The sequence below is a fragment of the Acinonyx jubatus genome, chromosome D2, assembly GCF_027475565.1.
Source record: "Acinonyx jubatus isolate Ajub_Pintada_27869175 chromosome D2, VMU_Ajub_asm_v1.0, whole genome shotgun sequence".
Taxonomy (NCBI): domain Eukaryota; kingdom Metazoa; phylum Chordata; class Mammalia; order Carnivora; family Felidae; genus Acinonyx; species Acinonyx jubatus.
The window spans coordinates 54,699,774-54,716,007 of NC_069393.1; the positions used below are offsets into that span (position 1 = coordinate 54,699,774).

The following is a 16,234-nucleotide window of genomic DNA, read 5'->3' on the forward strand; positions in this document are numbered from 1 at the left end:
AGTACTCTGTCCTCTTATTGGGTATCTCTTGATTTCATTAATCTCTAAGCATATTGGTTTTGTTTTGTTTTTTAATCTTTGTGTTTGTTTACTTATTCTGAGAGAGAGGGAGAGAGGTAGGGAGGGGCAGAGAGAGAGAATCCCAAGCAGGCTCCGCACTGTCAGCTCAGAGTCTGACGCTGGGCTCGAATTCACGAAAAGTGATACCATGACCTGAGCCAAAATCCAGAGTTGACCACTTAACCTGACCCACCCAGGCACCCCTCTAAGCATATTGTTCACCCCAAATACTAAAGCCTACTTCCAGAGCACAGCCCTAGGCATGGAGCAGTGTCCAGAAGATTTTCACACTTTGATGATGATTGTGCTTCTCAAGGTGGGGAGAACAATTTATCTCCAGTTTTTCTCTACAGTAAGATGCCATGATATTTCTTAATCTTTTTTCATAAACCTTGACCAACCCCCTTTACCTTTTTATGTATTGCTAAAGTGCACTTAGAGAATATATTTTTATGCGTTGAAAAGGCAGTGATATCCCACTTATTTGTAGGCACTTATCTCAGTAACATCAGGAACACCTCCAAAAACCAAAAACTGAGAAATAAAGTCCTCTGAGCAGTTGAAGTTGTTAGAAAATCCATGTACTTTACTTAAACTATTCCTGAAAACATCATTTCAGAGCCTGTTTATTTTAACTTAAAGGACCAGTCTAGCACTTGAGATGTGGTTCCTCAGCTGTCAGGCAGAAACACTCTTGAAGGTAAAAGTAGGGCTTCGAGCCACAGCTACTATCTGGAAGCCAATAAAAAGAAAGATTTTAGTAACATACAGACTGCCAGTGTGACCTTTTCATATTAAGGCAGTCAGATTTACTTAATTGAGTAGCCCCTAAAGCTATCAATGTATTTTAGTTCAGTATAATAAAAGTAATGGCTCAACTTTAATAATAGTGCACATGATAACCCCCCTGAGTCATTAAGAAAGAAGAAATTGTGTTCAGAGGAGGATATAATTTTTAAAAGACTTCTATCAAAAATATTTTTAAAATTTTAAATGTTTGGTACTTGAAGTGTAAACTTAATGCAGAAAATTCACCTTAGGTTGTAAAAAAGCATTAATGCACATCTCTGAGTTATTTGTTACTGAGGTATGTTTAATGTGATTAGTTGACAGTAAAGGTAACTGATGACTTCGTAGTTTTTTCCTTTGCACTAATCCTAAGTGGAAGAGGGGGCACGTGCTGTATTAAGACCAAAAATGGTTACGTGTTTTGGCCAAGGTTACACAACTAGTAAGTGGCAGAATACTCACCACTGTTTCCCAGTGCTCTATCCTGTGACAACATATTATGCTGTTGGTACTGTCTGATAGACATAGCGGCAGGGTATATCCCAGAAGGGTCCTTCTGGGACTAATTTCTCTGTGAGCTACAAAGCGTGCAGCTGCATGAAGAGTGTATTAAGCTCCTATGTACGTATCATTGTGTCTGAGAGTTGAAAATGACTTAACCGTCAGTCCCCCAAGGGTGTCACTGGTGTCTCCCCTTTTCTAAATTTAGGAAGGAGATATTTGCCATTCGCATACAGCAGGAGGAGCTTCTTCCTGTTGACCTTTCAGATGTTGCCTTTTTGAAACTTTTACTGAAGGACAATATATAGGCAGGAAAATGCACATATTATAAGCATACTGCCCAGTGAGGCTGTTTTCCAGTCGCCTTCTGTCTTGTCTTTTCTTTGTTAGATTTTGGCTCCATTGCCAGCACATAGTTTAAAGTTCACCATCACCAGGGCACCTGGGTGACTCAGTCGGTTAAGTGTCCGACTTTAGCTCAGGTCATGATCTCACGGTTGGTAGGTTTGAACCCTGCATCAGGCTCTGTGCTGACAGCTCGGAGCCTGTAACCTGCTTCAGATTCTGTGTCTCCCTCTCTCTGCCCCTTCCCCACTCGAGCATGCACGTGCTCCCTTGCGCTCTCTCTCTCAAATTAAACATTAAAAAAAATTTTAAGTTCACCATCCCCATGCACCTGTTATAATATTTCTGAATCTTTTTTTCCCTTTTTATTATTTTCTTTTATTTTTTTAGTTTACATCCAACTTAGCATATAGTGCAACAATGACTTCAGGAGTAGATTCCTTAATGCCCCCTTACTCATTTAGCCCACCCCCCCCAAACCCCTCCAGTAAGCCTGTTTGTTCTCCATATTTATGAATCTCTTATGTTTTATCCCCCTCCCTATTTTTATATGATTTTTGTTTCCCTTCCCTTATGTTTATCTGTTTTGTCTCTTAAAGTCCTCTTATGAGTGAAGTCATATGATATTTGTCTTTCTCTGACTAATTTCGCTTAGCATAAGACCCTCTAGTTCCATGCACGTAGTTGCAAATGGCATGATTTCATTCTTTTTGATTGCCAAGTAATACTCCATTGTATGTATGTGTGTGTGTATACACACACACACACACACACACACCACATCTTCTTTATCCATTCATCCATCAGTGGACATTTGGGCTCTTTCCATACTTTGGCTATTGTTGATAGTGCTTCTATAAACATTGGGGTGCATGTGCCCCTTCGAAAGAGCATACCTGTATCCCTTGGATAGATACATAGTAGTGCAATTGCCGGGTTGTAGGGTAGTTCTATTTTTAATTTTTTGAGGAACCTCCATATTGTATTCTAGAGTGGCTGCACCAGTTTGCATTCCCGCCAGCAGTGCAAAAGAGATCCTCTTTCCTCTTTCCTTGCCAACACCTGTTGTTGCCTGAGTTGTTCATATTAGCTATTCTGACAGGTATAAGGTGGTGTCTCATTGTGGTTTTGATTTGTATTTCCCTGATGATGAGTGATGTTGAGCATTTTTTCATGTGTTGGTTGGCCATCTGGGTGTCTTCTTTGGAGAAGTGTCTATCATGTCTTTTGCCCATTTCTTCACTGGATTATTTGTTTTTTGGGTGTTGAGTTTGATAAGTTCTTTATAGATTTTGGATACTAACCCTTTATCTGATATGTAGTTTGCATGAAAGAATCTTTTTTTATTGGTTTATTCACAATTCAGTGACCAATTTCAAATTTAAAGTAGGCATCTGCTAAGACATGTAGAAGACTACATTCTGTAGTCTCATGTAGGTCCTTTCAGATACCCATGGCACCGCTGACTAAAACTGCTGTCTTGCTAGTTGTGAAAATAAAAACATAGTGGAATCTTCCTTCATGAAGAGTAGTTTAAACAACAGATTTGACCGATAGTTTGGTTTTGTTTTGTAATTAGACATGTTTCAGCAGCTTTTTACCACCTGGTCTTAAATATCTCCCTGAGTCAAGAAAGGGGGAGTGCCTGTTCTTTTGTGCTTTGTGCTTTGTGTGTGCTTTCTGACATCTCACAACAATCCTTTGAAATATCAATACTGAGTTCCAACTCCAGATGAGGAAACCAAGGTTCAGAGAGGTTAAGTAATTTACCTAAGAGCCTATAGATAGTAAATGTCAGAGCTAGAAGTAGAATGTGAGTTTATCATATTCCACAATCTGTGCTCTTTCCATTAAAAGCACACTGCTTCAGAGGCCAGAGGGGTGTGAGGAAGGTAGGAGGCCAGCGTAGGCTGCTTATAATTGCATCTTTCAGTGTATTTGAATTATGAAGTTATTGATCTCTATTTCTCATTGCCCCAGGAAGGGAGCAGAAGGGTTCCTGTATTACTGTTTGCAGAATTATAAGTCCAACCAGTTAGTCATGCTGAGAAACCATGTTAAAACTATAATTTCCCTAAATATTTCCAAACTAAGGTTTGCAATATAGTGCGTCTGAGTTTTTGTCAGTGTTGTGGGCTTACAAATCAATGATTATTTAACAGAAATACCCAGGTCTAAAACAAAAGTATATGTTGACCAACTGGAGTTAATGTAGCCAAAATTTTGTTTTCCAAAAAATTATTTTCAATGATATTTCTTCTCTATAAGATAAAAATAACTGTGAAGGATCTCTTAAAAGGTATGAAGGATGTTACTGAAATTTGAGAATATAACAGGGCTAGCCTTATATTTTAATCAGGTAAATACCCCTCATTTATGGAATCAAATTTACCTGGGCACTTAGAAGCAGTTTTAGAGTGTCCATTCTCTTTAAAACATGAGTAACGTCTGGTGAATTTCATAGGGTAAAAATTTTCTTTGGAGAATGACCATACTGATTTCTTCTTTCTCTTTGTCTGTCTAGTGAGAATTCAACAGAGGCTCTAGCAGCAGATTCTAACAATCAGTCGAAGTCCCCGCTGGAGAAGTTTATGGTCAAACTGTGCACTCATCATCAGAAGCAGTTCATTCGTGTTCTGAACGATCTGTACACTGAATCCCAGCCAGGCCCCGAGGACCTGCACCCTGATTCTGGAGCAATGGACGCATCCACTTGCAGTGCCGGCTGTGCCCAACTAGGCACCAAACATAAGGAAAAGGATGCTGTGTGTCTCGATAGGAAGTCTCCTACTTCTGTAGATTTGTTCGTAGACTCATCGGACTCTCACAGCCCTCTACGCGTGACAGAACAGGCCCTGAAGGAGCCTCCTCCCGAGATAAAGTCTGTAGATGGGAGAGAGAATGCCTTGGCTGTTACCCAGAAAGTTTCCTCTGAACTTCCAACCACTAAACCTAATTCTGGTAGTTCAACGGATAGTTCCACTCTGGGATACCTCACTGCATCTAATTCTTCCTCATTAAACTTCCACCACATCTCTAAGAGCTTGGAGGGGCAAACCACTGGACAGGAGCAAGACACAAATGTGAAAATTCGCGAGGATGGTAAAGACCATATGCAGAGCTCAGCTTTAGTAGAAAGTCTAATTGCAGTAAAAGGGGCAGCTGAGAATAGTGAGGAGAGCAACAGCTGTATTATTTCTCAGAGAAATTCATTCAAAGCTTTATCAGAAGAGGCTTGGGACTCAGGGTTTACGGGGAATTCACCTAGAACTGCTGACAAAGAGAACGCTTTACTGTGTAGCTCAAAAACACCTTTGCGCCAGGAGTTAGAGTCCAGTGAACAAGATTCAAGGCCAAAGCAAGAGAACCATCTTCACTCACTAGGAAGAAATAAGGTGAGTTATCATTTACATCCCAGTGATAAGGGCCAGTTTGATCATTCCAAAGATGCTTGGTTAGCCCCCAGCCCTATGCCAGCTGTACACAAAGCATCTAATGGACATTCACGAACCAAGATGATCTCAACCTCCATTAAGACAGCTCGGAAAAGTAAAAGGGCATCAGGGTTGAGGATAAACGATTATGATAACCAGTGTGATGTCGTTTATATTAGTCAGCCAATAACAGAATGCCACTTTGAGAATCAAAGATCAATATTATCCTCTCGGAAAACAGCCAGAAAGAGTACTCGGGGATACTTTTTCAATGGTGATTGTTGTGAGCTGCCAACTGTTCGCACACTGGCCAGAAATTTACACTCCCAAGAAAAAGCGAGCTGTTCAACCCTGGAGCCGGAGGCAGTGGTCACTCCCAAGCAGACCCTTACACTTTCAGCCCCTGGACCCGCCGTGGATGTGCAGCATCCCAGAGACGATGACCACGAAGAACCTAGTAAAGAAATCATCTCCCTTAAGGAAGGAGACAGAGATGCTTCCTCGGAAAAGGAATCTCAAGAGCCTGAGGTTTGCCCCGTGACAAATAAACCAAATCCGAGCAGCTCTCCTAGGTCAAAGGAAACAACAGCCTCCAGCCTGGTGTCACCTCTCCCTGTTCACCTTCCCAAAGAGGACACGCCAGAAGGCAGCTCCATGGTCTCAACTCCCACAGCAAGTGGGATAGCTTCCCCTGAACGAGACCAGCAGCCAGTCGAACTGCTGGAAATCAAGGAGGGGACTGTCATCCAAGACTGTCACCTGGTTTCCTCTATTGAGAGCACTTCTGAGGGAGGCAATGAAGATGTTGTTTCCGGGCCTCATTCTTCTCCTGAAACAGTCAGTAGAGAGGAAGGTCCTCCTTGCTCAGAAAGTCAGAGTCCTCCAGTGGGCTTGGAGCCTCCTCTGAGCCTGGGAAAAGCTGAAGACAACCAAAGCATCAGTACTGAGGCTGAGACTGAAGACACTCAAGAGCTAGATACTGACCCACTCTTGAAGGAAAGCAGCACTTTTACTAATGAAAACCCCAACGAAATTGAGGAAAGTGAGACAGCAGGTGGTACAGGAAAATTAGAGGGACAGGGCAGTAACGTAAAACATTCTTCAGAAAGAGATATGTGTGATCAAAACATTGACTCACCCGAAGAGAATCTGGACAAGAAGAAAAAAGTTAAAAAACTCCCTGAGGCCTCTGACAGGTGCCTAAGAAGTCAGCTTTCTGATCCCTCTTCTGCTGATAGGTGCCTAAGAAGTCAAAGTTCAGATTCTTCCTCTGCTAGTCCTGAGATCAAGGTTTCCAAAAATCCTGTTATGAAACGTTCTAAAAAGGAAGCGTGCCCTGGTGAGACAACACCTGAGAGTCTTCTGGCTGATGGTTTCCATACAAAAGCTTTGGAGGACACTGAAAACCCAGAGGTCCATGAGAAGCCCTCTGAGAAAGATGCCGAGCAGGAGGGCAAAGAAGGTGGGATCATCACCAGGCAGACTTTTAAAAACATGCTGGCTAAAGAGGTCAGAGGGGAAGAAGGAGGTATTTTCCCCCGTGGTGATCCCATATCCACAGTAGGCCAGACCCTGCCTGGAGAAAGACTGGAAATCTATGTTCAGTCTAAGTTAGGTGAGAAAAATGCTCGTGCTCCCTCAGAAAATATTCCATGTACTTTCCCAGAACAATCAAAAGAGAAGCCAGAACCAATTCCTGCACATGATACGGAGGAGGTTGTGAATGAGGTTGGCAGTGCAAACACCCAGCATAAAGGTGACCAGAGTGATGTGCCATCCAGTGCATGTGGCTTGTCAAATAGTGGAAGTGGTGATGCGGCCGGGCCCCCACAGTGCGTCCCGAGGCTTACAAGACTGACCTCTTCAACTTACAACCTAAGACATACTCATTCTCTGGACTCCTTGGACACTGCAAAAGTGACTTCAGAAAAGGAAGCAACACAGGGAAACCCAATGCCAAAGGAAAAGGAAGCTTCAGAGAGTGGAGATCCCTTACATGAGGATGATGTGGACACAGTGGTAGATGACCAGCCAAAGTTTGTGGAATGGTGTGCAGAGGAAGAGAACCAAGAGCTTATTGCCAGCTTCAACGCCCAGTACATGAGAGTCCAGAAAGGTTGGATCCAGTTGGAAAAGGAAGCCCAGCCAACGCCAAGATCAAGGAACAAGTCAGATAAACTAAAGGAGATTTGGAAAAGCAAAAAAAGGTCACGGAAATGTAGGGGTTCGTTGGAGGTTCAAAAGTTTTCTCCTGTTCAGATGCTGTTTATGACAAACTTTAAGTTATCTAATGTTTGCAAATGGTTCTTAGAGACAACTGAAACCCGGTCTCTGGTTATCGTGAAGAAGCTCAACACTCGTCTTCCAGGAGACATCCCCCCTGTCAAGCATCCTCTTCAGAAATACTCTCCTTCAAGCCTGTACCCCAGTTCACTACAGGCTGAACGCTTGAAAAAACACTTGAAGAAATTTCCTGGAGCTACTCCTGCTAGAAACAATTGGAAAACACAGAAGCTCTGGGCTAAGTTTCGAGAGAATCCTGACCAAGTGGAGCCAGAGGATGGCAGTGATGTCAGCCTCAGCCCCAATTCTGAAGACACTGTAGAGGAAGTCAAGGAAGGTAGAAATAGCCATCCTCCCACAAATTCACCTACCCCAGCCAGTACTCGGATCCTCAGAAAATACTCCAATATTCGAGGAAAGCTCAGAGCCCAGCAATGTTTGATCAAGAACGAGAAAATGGAGAGCCCATTTGGACAGGCTGTGGAGAGTAAACAGAGTTGTAAGAGTGTATGCATCAACCCTCTGATGTCCCCCAAGCTTGCCCTGCAAGTGGATGCAGATGGGTTTCCCATTAAGCCCAAGAGTACTGATGGAATGAAGGGAAGGAAGGGGAAGCAGATGTCTGAAATCTTGCTGAAAGCCGAAGTGCAGAATAAACGCAAGAGGACAGAAAGCGGCACCGCTCAGGACAGGAAGGACAAGGGACCTGCGGTCAAAGCCAGCAAAGAAAAGCATAGTGATGGATCCACCAAAACCCCTGCTGCCAAGAAGCCAGCTGCAAGGGACAGAATCAGCCAACTGCCCAAAAAGACATCCTTGAAAGAGAATAAAGTGAAGATCCCCAAAAAGTCCCCTGGGAAGAACTGCCCTCCCTCCAGGAGGGAAAAAGAAAATACAAACAAAAGACCCTCTCAGCCAGCCGCCTCAGACACAGTGACGAAACCTGCAAAGCAAAAGGGGGCAGGGGAATCCTCTTCAAGGCCACAGAAAGCCACCAACAGGAAGCAAAGCAGTGGAAAGTCTCGGGCCAGACCCTTGACAAAAACCCCAGAGAGCAGTGCGGCCCAGAGAAAGCGAAAGCTGAAGGCAAAGCTGGACTCTTCCCATGGCAAACGGAGACGGCTGGACGCAAAGTGATCGCCAGGCTGGTAGCCGAGAGTTAAACTGTCCTACAGAAGTAACCCTTCGTTTTGCATTAACTAAACCTGCTTTTATAAGCTTATCCAGCCTTTCAAATCTGCAGTTAATGGAGAACATCACAATTTAAGATGTCAGAAAAATGCATCTCAGATGGAGAAGGGAACTTGCAGAGTCTTTCTCTGAGGCTGAGTAAGGGAAGTTATATATTATATTCTGGTTGTTCCTTGGGTTTTAAACTTGGAACCAAGCAGTTTTAGTTTTTAAAAGTACAGTGCCTTATTTATCCTTTTTGTTTTTAAATTTACAAAAGCTAAAAAGCTGATCTATGTGATTAAAGGCTTGTATTTTATACTTGATGCACAAGCACTTGTACTGTAGCCGAGAAGACCACCATCATGCACATAAAAGTAGCTTTTCAGCAGCCACCCTGCAGTGTCTGTACCTGAACAGACACTCCTCTTTGCAAACCCTAGCAGTGAACTTCCCTCTCTGTCTTGTTTGTTTGTTTCAATGATTCTCGAAAGCTAAACCAAATCACTTTTATGGTATGTAGAGAATGCAGAGGGAAATTATTATTATTATAAAAGATGAATATTTCTGTTACCCCTTTTTAAAAATTCATATTCTGTTCATTATTGGTCACTCCTCTCACTTTTGATCCTTTGTCATTTGAAAAAATGTATTCTAAATTATGTGCCCATGGGACAGAAGATGTGTCACATGGTGTTAATATTGGGTTATGACCTCTAAAAATTATTTACATCCCCCAAGTGATTTGCATTACTGATTCTTGCCATCCTTTTCATTTTTGGCCTTGCAAGCTTGCTAGCACTCTAACGAGGTTTTCTTCTGACTTTGGGGGAAAAAATGTAGGCTTTTTTTTTTTTCCATCTTGTAACTGTAACTTGACAATTAGGATAAGAGTGACTGTTCTAATATTCTTTCTTTCCCCGAATACTTCCATATTCAAAGAAAGCCAGGTTGTTATTTCCAGTAATAGAAAAGTTTAAGAGTTTGTGCATGTGCATTTGCCTGTGGTTATTAGCCACAGATGTCTCCCAGCCCCGGTTCTGCAGTAAGATTCTTTGTCGCCATGCAGTGTGCTAGGGCGTTTGTTCATGAGCTGGGTAATTAGCACAGGCCAGATGGTTTAAATGTGGCCCAGGGTCTCTGTGAGTATCCCCAAAACCAGTTTGGCATGAGGCTCAGAAAGGTCTAAACAGCACAGAGTTATGTAAAGTTCAGAGCAACTTTGCTGTTGGAGGAAGCAGCCCCATCTCATAGTGGGCCTGCAGCGCTCCCCCCACCTGGAGCTGACGTTCAGCTGGTGTGCTCCAGTGTGAACGTACATGGTTAGAGTGGGTGTTAGCATTCTAATTGGTTAGTGCCATACTGGTAGTTAATGCTTGTGGTATCACTCCCGCCTCTATCACGTCAGGCTCTATTCCATGGCTCAGAATTGAGAGCTGCGGTGTTTTAACTAATGTTGTTTGCCTTTCCTGAGTGACGCCTGAGGTGGTTGCATGGGCTTTCCCTTGATGCCTGTAACATTGCTCCATTATAACACAGTGTGACTTCCACATTTCCACTGGGCCACTCTACAAAAAAGGCTTGGTTGTTAAAGCTTCAGCCAACTTCTCTAACATGCTCCGTCACAGAAGTAGGCTTGTGTGGACAGGTGCCACCCTGTCTGTTTTACTAAAAAGTTTTTCATTTAGATTGTTCAGATCTGTTTAGGTAAACCCGGGTGGACTTTTTTCATGTATAGTTCAGCCAAATCATGATAAAACAGGCCTTCTACCCATTCTGTGAAAAGCTTGCTGTATATAATGGAAACTTCTGATGACTGGATAGGACTGGAGAAAAGCATGTGATTCATGGGAAATTGAAAATTGCATTGAATTTCATAGGTAGGGAAGCTTACTATCTTCAGTGAAGCCTTGACTTTTTTTTTTTTCCAATGTCTCCTATCCCATGAGTCTCTTTTTTTCTTTTTAATATCTTTGACTTTGGCCATTCAAGAGCTACCTATATTAATGAAACTGCTGAGTGTGTATGTTGGCAGCCCTTTCTCAGCATTAAGTTGCACAGAAGCATTAGTATGTTTTTGAGTAGGTTTGGTTAATCTTTTAAAAGTGGTTTTAAAGTTATAAAAAAATTTTTCATATAGTCGTCACTGGATACTGTTTTTGTGGTGACTTAACCAGCTGAGGTCTGCCAATGTGACATGTGTGGACTCCTGTGCATATACTCAAGGTGCCCCCCTTAGCTGCACGTAGACTGCATTGTAGCGGTGCTTGGATTAACTTAGGGAGAGGTGTGAGGCGGTGTGAGTGGGTGGAACTCTTCCAGTTTCGGGTCTGTCATCCATTCCATTACTTTTCTAAGTGCTTTTTCATTTTAAAAAGCTTACTTCAAGATAATAGCCTTTTCTCCCGTCTTAGGCAGCATTTGGCGAAAGGTATGCATGCGTATGCCTTTTTTTATACACTGCAGTGGCTCATCTTTAAAATCAACTTACACTTTATAGTAGTAACTGCATTTAAATAGACTGGGATTCTACATAATTAGAACACTTAAAAGCTTAGAATTATTTTTATATTTGTTGAATCTCATTTTTGCTGATTCAGTTAATTTTGCTAATAGAAGAAAGGAAAACAAACAAACAAACTTGAGGGCTGCCTCTGGAACACCCTTTTACTCTTACAGCTGATGCTGGCAAACCTGTCTCCTAGACACCTCCAAGCCAGACTTGGAATTGACTCAAGTTCCCCCTTGTTTCCCCTGTCTCACAAAGACCTCCTTTTTCTAGCCATCTTCACAGTATGGCTTGCCACCAGATGCAAAGGCAGTCTGTCCCACATTCCAGATTCCAAATGAAGAAAAAAGAAAACTCTGCCCCTGGGCCTATACTCTGACTGTCCCAGTGTTGGAGCTGAAGTTGATGACCTGAGAACGCCGGTATTACCTCTGAGCTTCTGGGAGAGCTGCAGGATGCCTGCGGAGCAATGACTGAAGCTCTATCATAGCTCCCCAGAGCTGGGCCCTCTTCAGGAGACCCATTTTCTGTCCCCCATTTTCTAGCCCTTCAGGCTCCCTGGGTTTGGGAGGACAACATGGAAACTGCTCCCCAGTCAGGGTCCAGAGCCTCCCTCATAGCAATCTTGCAGCACAGCAGGAAGGCAATGAACGTTTAGTCTGCTCTTAAGGCTTCCCGCATTGGAATGTCACTGGTGTGTGTTCATCTGCAGTTGCTAGTCCCTTGGATCCCTCAGGTTAATTCTGTTGCATCTGTACTTCATTAAAGATTTTTACACAAGCCTTATCTAAAAACAGTAATCTTGGACTGTGGGTTTCATCCTTGCAGTAGTGCGGCTAGGAGAGGTGCAGGTCCTCGTCTCTTCATAGGTGCTGCTTCTGAGGGGCTCCTCTGTGCATCACACGCCGTTCAGATAGGACATCAGTGAAACACATCACTTCAAGACTTGCTTTGAACTGAGGTTTGGTCTCTTTCCTGCCTTGTGGTGGATTCGTGGTGAGGGCTGAAGCTGTCACCCCCCCTCTATGGGCAGCATTCCTGCTGATTGAAGGACCCGAGAGCTAAGTGGGAAAGACAGCATGCTACATGATGCAGGTCGGAGATTCTGTAAGTACCACCATCAGCAAGGTTGGTGGCTTGTCACCACACCAGGGACTGTATTGGAATTTCCCCGGGTGCTAGGCCGGGGAGCCACACCCGTTCCTATTGGTTTTCTGTCAGCCCGCACAAACTGTCATTTGGCTTACAGAGGATCAAGGGTCTGCAGAATATGGGCTGGTCACTCTTTTGTAAATAAAAGTTTATTGGAACATAGCCATGCCCATTTGTTCGTGTATTTTCCTTGGCAGCTTTCCAGCAGAGTATCATATTTATATCAGAGACCAAGGGCCTGCAAAGCCTAAAGGATTTACCGTCTGGATCTTTCAGAAAAAGTTTGTTGACCCTCCTTGCTTAAGAAAATAATCGTTTTTCACTAACAAATTTTGCCTGATTGATCTTCTCCTTTCTTTGTCCTCCCCTCCTCTCTGTCCTCTTCTTCTTTTCCCCCTTATCTTACCTCAGTTTTGTTCTTCTTTTTACACTTCTTTATTTTCTCTTGCTACAGAGGAGACACGGTATATTGCTATAGCACACTGACTGCCATCTCCTGACTCGTGAGCTGCCGTAGCCTCACACCTTCCTTCTTAGAACCGCCTGTCACTGCAGCCACAGTGAGGCCACCGTTAGCCTCAAGAGTCAGACCCCGTGAGCAAACAGGGCTTCAGAGTTGTAAATGTGGCCTGGCCTCTCATTTCACTCAGCCTTTATCATAGACTTGACTCCGGCCTCACGTCTTGTTTGTTCCTAAGGTAAGCCAAGATTTGGTTTTTCTCAAAATTAGTTGAGAATACTGTGGTATTCTCATTTACATATTTAGATACGGAAAAAGCCTTTTCACAGAAGGGAAAACAAAGTCCAGTCACTAACCCAAGGTATTTATTATGTAATATTTTGGGCCAGCTTCTAGGAAAATAAAAATGCATCAGCACTGATATTTTTTTAGTCATATACTTTCCTTTCAAAATTATTTTATTAAAGCAAGCCAGCAAATGAAAACTAGGGGCTTTGAACGTGCTTTTAGGTAAGAATAGAAAATTGGGGCATATTATGTAACCTGAGTGTGACTGAGAAGTTGTACATTATATTTTTGGATCAAATCCAGTCAGCTTCCAGGCTGTTGGGTCTTCCCCGTCCCCCAGAACTCAAGGATAAGCTTCCATACTGGTTTTTTCCCAAAGGAAGTTGAATGTCATGCCAGTGAAAAAATTTCTGTCAGTGGCCCCATAACACTGATTATTTCAGTTATTTTGAAACAGTTATCGTTTTGACTTCTCAGCTATTAATTTTTGTCTTCTTATTGCTTGATACCCACTGAAATACTGGAAATTTTTCTGTGAGTATAAAATCAGGTCTATAATCACATCAGCAAGGCAGTCCTCACACCCCAGCAGTAAGTATTCTTCCCTGGGCTTGCTCCCAAATCCTTTTTCAGGGAAAAAAATGAAAATAAAAAGATTATTGCATTTAAAACAAGCAGAATTATGAAAAGCCTTTTGAGGCAACCTTCAGTTCATTCCGTGAAATGTCAGAACAGTTTGACTACTTGTGCTACAGTGGACATATTGGAAGACTTGAAGGTCTGACCTCTTTCCTTTAGAGATAATAAGTCACACTCAAGCAGAAACCCAGAGCTCTCTGATGACGCTTCTGATGCAGGGCTTTGCCTTGTCGTGCTGGGGACCCGGGGAAGCACCCGGGGCACTTCTGCAGAGGGTGCACTTGCTCATGCTTTTGCTCTTCGGATTGAGCCAAAGCTGGTCGTTTCCTTCCATTACCTCCTGTCTGTCCGATCTTCCTTTTCCCAGAGCCCTGGTGGCATACACTCGGTGCTTAGGGGACACCCTCAGCTTTGTTGTCTAGAGGGGCGGCTGTGCAGTTAGTCCCGTCTGGCAAGCACTGTGACGCACAGAGGCTTTCTCACCGGCCTGAGACCATCCCACTTAATGCAAGGTGGTCAGTAGGCAAGGGACGTGAAGGTATAGACTGCCCATGAAAGAGCAACAACAATGAAACAGGTGCTCATGGTCTTATAGTATGCTGGAGGTTGGAGGAATACATTTTACCTTTTATTTTTTAAAGGATTATATTTAAAAAAAAAAAAAGAACAGAAACCATATAGTAGTGGACACAGCCTAAAATGTAAAATATTCACCACCTGGCTCTTTACAAAAAGCTTTACTGACCCTTGCAGTACATCGTTCAGGATAAAATATGAGGACAGCTAGGCACAAACATTTTTTCACATAATCCAGCACTGCACCACATCCTTCCTTTTAGATTTGAGGGGGTCTCACTTGTTCATCTCGGCACACAGCTGCTGTTGCACGTTATTTCTGAGTGATGCTTGTGCACTAAAGAAGAAGAAAAGATCCCTCTTCGTTGATTGAATGTTTGTTGAATCGTGATCTGATCTACTAGGACAAGTAGTTAAAACCAGAAGTGCAAAGTCTTTTACGTCTCCTCTGTGGCAGTGCTGCCCACAAACAGATTTGGTAATGAACCTGAATCCCAGAACAGTGCCTCCCCTGGCCAGAACAGGCGTGCCCCTTTCACCCTCTAGCACCCTTTTTCCTTTGTTGTACGCTTGCAAGCTCACTCCCCAAGCTCTGGTCACTACTTGTGAACCTAAACGAATGACCCCCGTGCCCATTTGAACCCGAGTCCAGCCTGCCCTCCCTCCGCCCTCTCGTGAACACCTGCATGTTGATGGCCCCTTGTTGGCACACCAGCAGCTGTAGTCTGAAGAAGTTCCGAGCTCTCTGGCCTGGTTCAGCTCGTCTTGAGGAGCCATCCTTGGCCCCTCCTCTCTTCCCTCTTCTGCTTGTGCCGCCCAGCCCCCTTCTAGGAGGTATCTTCTCTGGGACAGTACCATACCTCCCAAGCATGTCACTGAGCGCATACGTGTCATACTAGAAGCATCTTTCTTTTCATATCCCTTTATTTTCCTTCCAGCATTTAGCCGTTGAGTCCAAATACTCTTCAATTTATCAACTTTTTCAGCCCACTTGTTTTCTATAATCTGCACCTCATGCTGTCTTGCAGCTGAAGCTGTAGTATTGGGGAGGTAGTTTGTGGGAAAGATGCCATACAAACAAGATCTGCATAATTATGTATGTTTATACCACAGGTAGGGATTCGTTTTAAGGCCACTGTATCTTAAGGGTATCAGTTTCACCAGTGTTCTAGGAGACTGTGTTCTTGACTGTGGTTTCCAATACATGGTGTAATACACAGTTACATTCACCACTGTTGAATTTATTTCACTGTGTAAATAGTGGTATTTTCCTGTTCAAATGCTTCTATAGAAAGTATTTATTTTAACAACAAAAAATTAACTGTCGAAAGGGCTTTCCAAAAAGGTGTTCTTTCTAGCCACCTGTCCTCCCCAATTACTTTGCTCATCCATTGAACCCTCAAACACAGTGAAGGCAGAAGGGTGCCACCTCAAAACCCTCACTCTGGGCAGACGCAGCGTGGATTGGGAATCTGAGTGTTTCCCCCCGCTGTCATCCCATCCCAGAACGAAGTGAGTCTCCCACAACTGGTATGGCTGTGCCAGGCATGGCATCGGGGCTTGCCTCAAACCGCCCACTTTTTTTGCATACGCAGTTGATACCTTCCAACTGTCCACTCAACACCCTGTCCATGGAAACGAGCCTTAGTTGTAACCCCAAGGAACTCCAAACCCATACCTGTGGGGCTATGGAGAAACCACTGGTTGCCTAAAGAAAGCATTAAGATGTATTTTTAGTCTTTCTCACGTTTGTGAAAGACACACACCTATTCACATTCATTAACCATGGGAGATAAGCACGTTTCCTTCTGCACCTTGACAGTACTCTTGAGCACCTCAGCCCTCCTTCTCCTCACCCTCCTCCTTGTCTTCCCCCTTGCACTCCCCCTTCTCCCTGTCTCAGCAAACATCTGTGCAGATGTGGCCAGCCCCGCCTGTCACCCGTGGTTACAGGAGGAGACCGTCTGCTCTAAGGTGTGTGCAGCTTTACCTCTCAGGAGTCTTGGTCTGCAATTCAGAGCACCCCTA

General features: G+C 43.6%; 1 protein-coding gene across 8 annotated transcripts in view; it reads left to right on the plus strand.

Annotated features, from left to right (window-relative positions):
* LCOR (ligand dependent nuclear receptor corepressor) overlaps window positions 1–14,303 on the plus strand; it is a 137,297-nt gene extending 122,994 nt beyond the window's left edge. For all 8 annotated transcript variants that reach the window (XM_053207727.1, XM_053207723.1, XM_053207728.1 and 5 more), the window contains one exon: window positions 4,220–14,303. In XM_053207727.1, the coding sequence (XP_053063702.1) occupies window positions 4,220–8,549 (4,330 nt within the window). In that variant the 3' untranslated portion in view covers window positions 8,550–14,303. The remainder of the gene's footprint in view (window positions 1–4,219) is intronic.
* The last annotated feature ends 1,931 nt before the right edge of the window (window positions 14,304–16,234 follow it).